The sequence below is a fragment of the Pezoporus flaviventris genome, unplaced genomic scaffold (genome assembly GCF_033815535.1).
Source record: "Pezoporus flaviventris isolate CSIRO_AGI_PZ_B2104156 unplaced genomic scaffold, CSIRO_AGI_Pfla_v1 ptg000037l, whole genome shotgun sequence".
In the NCBI taxonomy this organism is placed as follows: domain Eukaryota; kingdom Metazoa; phylum Chordata; class Aves; order Psittaciformes; family Psittacidae; genus Pezoporus; species Pezoporus flaviventris.
This window is the reverse complement of record NW_026892585.1, coordinates 12,999,315-13,005,659: the sequence shown is the minus strand read 5'-3', so window position 1 is coordinate 13,005,659 and position 6,345 is coordinate 12,999,315. Positions and strand designations below refer to the sequence as shown.

The following is a 6,345-nucleotide window of genomic DNA, read 5'->3' as shown; positions in this document are numbered from 1 at the left end:
ACTAAAGCTATAAATAACTTATTAAGTTATAAATAACGCTATAAATAACATACAGATTTAGGAATAAAGCTAGAAATAACACATAAATTGAGGAATAGAGCTATCAAGGACATAAGAGTTAGGAAACAGAACAGAAGAGGTTTGACCCTGAACCCAGGCTCCAGCTCTGTGCCGAGCGCTGCTGCCGGACTCGCAGGAGGGAACCAGCCGCCAGCCGCTCCACGGGTTCACACGCTCCTCACTCCGCCGTCTTCCTCCAGAAGCAGCCCCGCTTACAGGCTCCACCTTCCGGCTCCTGGGGATCTAGGAAGCAAACACCACCGAGGAAGTGGCAGGCTTTGCCTACGGCTCAGCTGGCAGCACGCACAGCACCTCTGCTGCCATCAGGGACAGTCCAATCTGGCCAAAGGCGGCCTGCGACTTGAAAATCTGAGCGTGTTTTTCTCCTGTGTTGCAGCACACGTATCAGCAGGCTGCTGTGACATTTATTTAGTGATCTGAGCCACAAAGGTTGCGCTCGGGCACTCACTTGGGCAGCGTGGTGGGGTTTTCCCCTCTTACGTCAACAGTCACCTCATTAGTCGGAGTTCCCTTTGTGGCACTCTCACCCTCCAGCAAACATACCCACAGCCTGCATCTCACTGCTGTGTACTGTGACATGCAGGGCTCTGACACAACTCCCACAACTTCAGCGTTTATTGACTGAGAGAATTTATTCCCTCGTCCACCTAGGAGTCCTCACCACCAGCTTACGTATAGAAGCGTGTCGGCAAGTACGCCGAGAGCTCCTACGAGTGCAAGAGTTGAACTGAAGGCCCAGTGAGGTACTTAACACTGCAGACAATAACTCAGCTCTTGTGATCTCCCCTTGCCGCAAGAGTTTCAGAGCAGCTGTCTTGGCCACCTCTAAAAAAGGCAGGCTCTCTTAGCAGGGACTTACCCTGCTGTGAGCTGTGTCTTCTCTTCCTGCACTGAGGTTTTGCAGGGGACCCTGGCTCTTCCGCAGCTTTCTTCACTGCCTCGCTTCCTGAAGTGAGCTCTCTCTCTTCCCTCGCAGATCCACATTTAACACTCTCATTCTCCTTTAAATAAACACACCAACAAATGAAATAAACCCAAAGACCACTCAATAGTTTCCTGGGGAGTTTCACCTCCATTTAGCACTTACTTGCTCTGCACTGAACAGCTCATCCACAGCAAACATTTCAGATGGCTGAGCTGGGTTGTGATCCAGCTGTTCTTCAGGGGCTCCCTGTGTGCTCACAGAGTCTTGCGCTGTTTCAGCAGCAGCAGCGCTTTCTATGGCCGCATTGATGTAGCTTTCCAACAGCTCTCCATCCCAGCTTTCTGCAGGCTCCGGTGTCACTACATCAGCGCTGTCCGATGCATACATCTCCTCGAGAAACTGAAGCACATCTTCGTAACTTAATTCCGGCAACTTCTCCTCGTCCTCAGATGCATGATGTGCCCCATCAGAAGGCAGGCATTCAGCTGCAGAAGGTGGCTGCAATTCAGGACTCTGCGAGAAACAAAACACAGGGAATTTACAGATCAAAAAATCACAACTGTTTTGAGTCAGGGCTGATGGATTTTACTGCTTCTGAGGACTGTGCAGGTCAACCCTTTTTCAGCACACACCAGCAGAGCTTGCTTTGCTTATTCCCTCTGAGGAAAAAAGTATCTCTAAGCTGCTGGAATGCGAAAGGAAGCCCTGGCATTTTTACTGAGGTTCTTTTACTATTTCATAAGCCAGGCCACCCAATAAGGTGCAGTTTCCACCAGAATTCTAGAAAGCATTGACAGGAAGCACTGGAGCTCTTCAGTGATAGGATAGGATAGGATAGGATAGGATAGGATAGGATAGGATAGGATAGGATAGGATAGGATAGGATAGGATAGGATAGGATAGGATAGCTCTGAGCTGGGGCCAACTCCAAAAGTCAACTTGGTTCTTCTCATGCAGACAATGAAACTCAGGACTGCCACAAGTTGTCTGGGACACAGAAGTGGAGCTGATTCCCAGTATCATAACATTAAAGAATCCCATTTTGTGCAGGCAAGGACTTTCTTCAAAGATAAACGGAGACTTGTGAACTAAAGCGAATTATGGTGAAGTCAAACATAACACTTTTCGAGGAAAAGAACACTCTGCCGATGAGGACACCCGCAATCCCGCTGCCCTGAAACCTCACCTGCATTACAGCACTGCCCCTTTCGTGTTTCAAAGCGGTGCTTTCAAATGGCCATTGGCAAACCACGTTACTTTCCCTTTCGAAAGCAGATCCAGTCCCAAACTTCTCTCCTTCCTGCCGCAAGAACCCAGAACCCTGCGGTCCATGCATGGGGTCTCCTCCCTTCCCCCTGCTCTCTGTGCGCTGCACTCACCTGCACAAAGACGAAGTCGGTGGACGCCGCAGCAGCAGCACTGGCGCTGACAGTCAGAAGACCTCCCTGGGCATGGGGTGAACACTGCGGGGTGCCTGCAAAATTCAAACACAGGGATCAGACTGCCAGAACTGCTGCCCAGGGTGTACAGTTCTGTTGCTTACTTGCATTAAACACTGCAGTAACCGCTCTGTAAGCCAACTCCCTGAAATGGATTATGACCTCCCCGCCGATTGTAAGACTGAGTTCTCCACCTTAAAACATATTTCTTCTAAAGTATGTAGACACAGATCCAACATACGCATTGCAGAATTAACCAACACACACGGAATCTTCATATTCACTCCTCTCTATCTTAATATCACCTTTTTTGGATTTGGCTGCTCGACTGTCTCAACACAACACGCCACAGAAAGGGGATTCAGACAGGAAGGGCATGCATGTTCACGCACACACACTGGAATGAAAATGGGATCTTATTCCAAAAAGCAGCTCTGTAGATGAAGCAGTTTCTGCGGGTCTCAGGTTTTGGTGCCACGCAGAGAGAACTTACAAGGAAAGGCACTACTGGCAGGACAGAGAATCTTTAAAATCTGCAGTCCTTCTGGGTGAGAGAGAAATCCCCCATGAAATCAAATCTAGGCCAATGTTCACAGTAATTAAATGGTACAAGTGTGACTTGAGGCGGCCACGTGATCAGAGGAACTTTTGTCCATTTTGGAGCAACAAACACAAGAGCTAAACAACAGGGAGCGAGCTCGTGGACATCCTTCCACAGCAGCACGAGACACGTGTTTGACTCCTGTTACCTCAAAAGCTCGTTCTGAGCAACCCTAGGATGAAATCTGGACATCTTTCAGAAGAACACCCTGTGACCTGCAAACATATTACAGTTCTGGATTGTGCCAAAAATCAAATGATACCTGGGCTTCACTCCCAGGTATCTGGAACGCCAAAGGATGTTGACAAAGGCAAGAAAACCACCAAAGAAACCTAAAGGGCTACTGTAAAAACAGGGCGAGAGAGCAAAGGAGAGATTGGCTGTAACCTGCTGGAGTGATCCTAAGGAAACAAACATGTAGTACAAAGAGCCTAGTTTCTAAGAGAAGAAAAGGAAGAACCCAAAGGGAAAAAGCGCTTGTGAAACAGGAGGCAGGTGTAAAACGTAACGTCCTCACCATAGGCTATAAAAAGCTACGAGTAAAGTAGAAATTGCACAACTCTTGCACTTAGTAGAGCTTATAGTGAAAGCAGCTCGTGAATCAAACGCGCTGTAATGCCTGTACATCAAGGGGACGAGAACACAGGTAACCGTGTAGCAGCCCAGACTGGTGAGCGATTCTGACCGGGTCTGAAGTGCAGAAGGGTGCACAGAAAGAACGGTTTGCACTCACACCACCTTTTCTTGGTTTTTTTTGCCAGCTGCAGCAGTGCCTGATCTAACAGCAAGAAAAACTGCACCTGTGGAAATCCCACTGATGGGCTCGGCTGGCAAAGGGGCCAATTCTTTTGTAATACTTCAAGTGTTCCAGCTGAATCAAGATTCCACACACACCTGCTTCACCCACACGCTTTTGTCCTTCCCTGCTCATTGCAGAGAAGGCATTTCTAAGCTCTCCTGTCTCTGATACAGTTCATCTCATCAGAGCCAGAAGAAATGAGCGGCTAAAGCACATTCTGTCACAGGCTGGTTGCAAGTAACGGACAGGGAACACACATCTCTTTGTGAGCACACGCGTCAGATACACACGCAGTGACAGAGCACTGGCGAAAAACTTTTCATGCATCGCTTGGCAGGAACTTCTCGAGCAGCAAGCGGAGAACTTTTGCCATACCCGTTGTTGGATCCCGGCCTTGCAAGCACTGCCCTGGAGACGCGCAGCTGCCCCGTTCTGGAAGGGCAGCACCGGCTGGAGCCCCTCGCTGAAGCGGCAGAAGTGAGCACACGGTCTGGAGAGTGTACGTGACCTCCGTGCAACACTTGTGGAGGACGGGAAAGGGAGCCCCCTGGCCTGGGAAAGCTGGGAGAGCCCCGTGCCATGGCAGCCACGCAACAGAACCCTGCCATGGTCTGGAAGGGACCGGAGGCTGCTGGGAAGTCGCTGCCTGGAAAGCAGGGGGCTCCTGGCATGAGGCGGCTGTGCTGGAGGGCGGAAAGCAGCTGTCTGGATGACAAGGTTGAGGAGCCTCTCCTGCAGTCACCAGTCCTGCAAAACAAAGGGAAACAAGGACTAAGGGAAGGAGTTTTCACTGGCCCTGAAAGGCAGGATGAGGAGCCAAGGCTCCACAACGTTCCCTGGGAAGACCACCTTTGCTCCAATATTCTTCATCCAGAAACAGACTCTATTCTTACACCTAAACATACAGTAACTGCTGCAGCACTACCACCTGAACACACAGGAACATCAGTGCTGTGCCAACACACAGCCATCTCTGGAGCATTCAGTCTCCTGAAACCCTCAGGAGCAAGTGATCGCTACTTAGAAATGCGCTATTAGAAATCAAAATGCGCAGGAGCTGACCAAACCGGCACAAGCCGTTTAGCAAGTGCTGCGCGTTACATCAGGCAGTAAGGTAAAATAAAGGGGGAATGGTGAAGCAGGGCTCTACCGAACTCCAGTGCGGACAGCACAGGGGCAGCCAAGGCAGGGGCAATGTCCAAATCCTAAACGTCACTCTGAGAGCACTTGATCACAAGTCCTTCAGTTTGTCAAGGAAAACAAAACCAAAGCCAGCTTGTTTTCCAGGTAGCTCAACCGGTTGAGTGTAAAAAAGCTCAGACTTTGCCGTTTTGTTACTTCCAAGATATTCCCTTTCATCTTCCCTGGTTTCCTCTCTCGGTCAGTTACGGCTTCATGAAATGGTACTTGCCCTCACACGGTTACCCATCGCTTCACACAGATTCAACGACAGCTTATGGAGCAACCCTTCAAGGAGAAGGAACGTCCATCTGGTAGGGCTGTGCCAGCTCCACAGAGCCAGGGTGAGGGTGTTGTTACTGCAGCCCCCGACGGAGGCTGTCTTGCAGCCGAGGGGCAGACGGAACCACACGCGAACCTCGCTCCCCGTGCCTGCCGGCAGCCCATCTCCCTGCATGAACAACAACGGCTTTCCCGCAGCGGCGGAGCTGAGCGGCCGCCAGCAAGGTCAGGCAAGCCTGCTGCCTGCGGGGGTGCCGATCTAGAAACCCCGCAGCACCCAGTGCTTCTCGGGGCCCCGCAGCCCGGGGCCACCCCAGCTCACCGGGCCTGGCAGCCTCGCCGAGCGTCGAGGGCGGGAGCTGGGAGCGCTGTGCCGGGCGGCTGGGCAGCTCCAGGCCGGCCGCCAGCTTCGCCTTGTTGGCCCTCGTCAGGCGCTTGAGGTTCGCGAGGAGCTCGGGGCAGTCGCGGCGGAAATGGGGGCTGTAGAAATGGAGCAGAGCCCCGGCGGAGCTGCCGCCATCGCCCCCCGCCGGGTCCTGCAGGGGCCCGGGCCCCGGCCCCAGCTTGCGGAACCCATAGAGGTTCAGCTGGCGGATGAAGCTGGCGAAGTTCCTGGTCTTAAAGACCTCGCCGTCCAGCGCCGCCCCGTCGCCGGCCGCCTCCGCGCCCAGCAGCTCTCGCTCGAAGAGCCGCTGGTCGATGAGCAGCCCCTCGCCGCGGGCATCCCAGCGCACGGAGCCGCAGCGCGGGCTGTTCACCAGCTCCCAGAGCTTGGCCGGGAAATGGCTGGGGTTGAGAGCAGCGGGCAGCCGCTGGCCCTCCATGGCGCTCCCCGACAACGGACGCACTGGCCACTCGCGCTCCAGCGGCCGCCGGGCAACGCCCGGCCCCGTCGGCCCGCCCTGGGGAGCGACACCGGCCCGTGCGCCGGAGTGTGAACGTCCAAATTCCGATGCTCGGAATACAGTAAGAAACAGAAAGCTGGTGCTTGGCATCACGTAAACAAGGTGCCTTCCTCAACAGTGACACCAACATGGCA

General features: G+C 52.9%; 1 protein-coding gene across 1 annotated transcript; it reads right to left on the bottom strand.

Annotated features, from left to right (window-relative positions):
* Positions 1–238: 238 nt before the first annotated feature.
* LOC133275239 (heat shock factor protein 5-like) lies at positions 239–6,130 on the bottom strand. The gene is made up of 6 exons (XM_061465086.1): positions 5,629–6,130; positions 4,210–4,592; positions 2,386–2,469; positions 1,169–1,519; positions 941–1,082; positions 239–303 (listed from the first exon to the last, which is right to left on the bottom strand). Exons 1-6 carry the CDS (start codon positions 6,128–6,130, stop codon positions 239–241), a joined length of 1,527 nt encoding a protein of 508 aa, XP_061321070.1.
* Between the last annotated feature and the right edge of the window lie 215 nt (positions 6,131–6,345).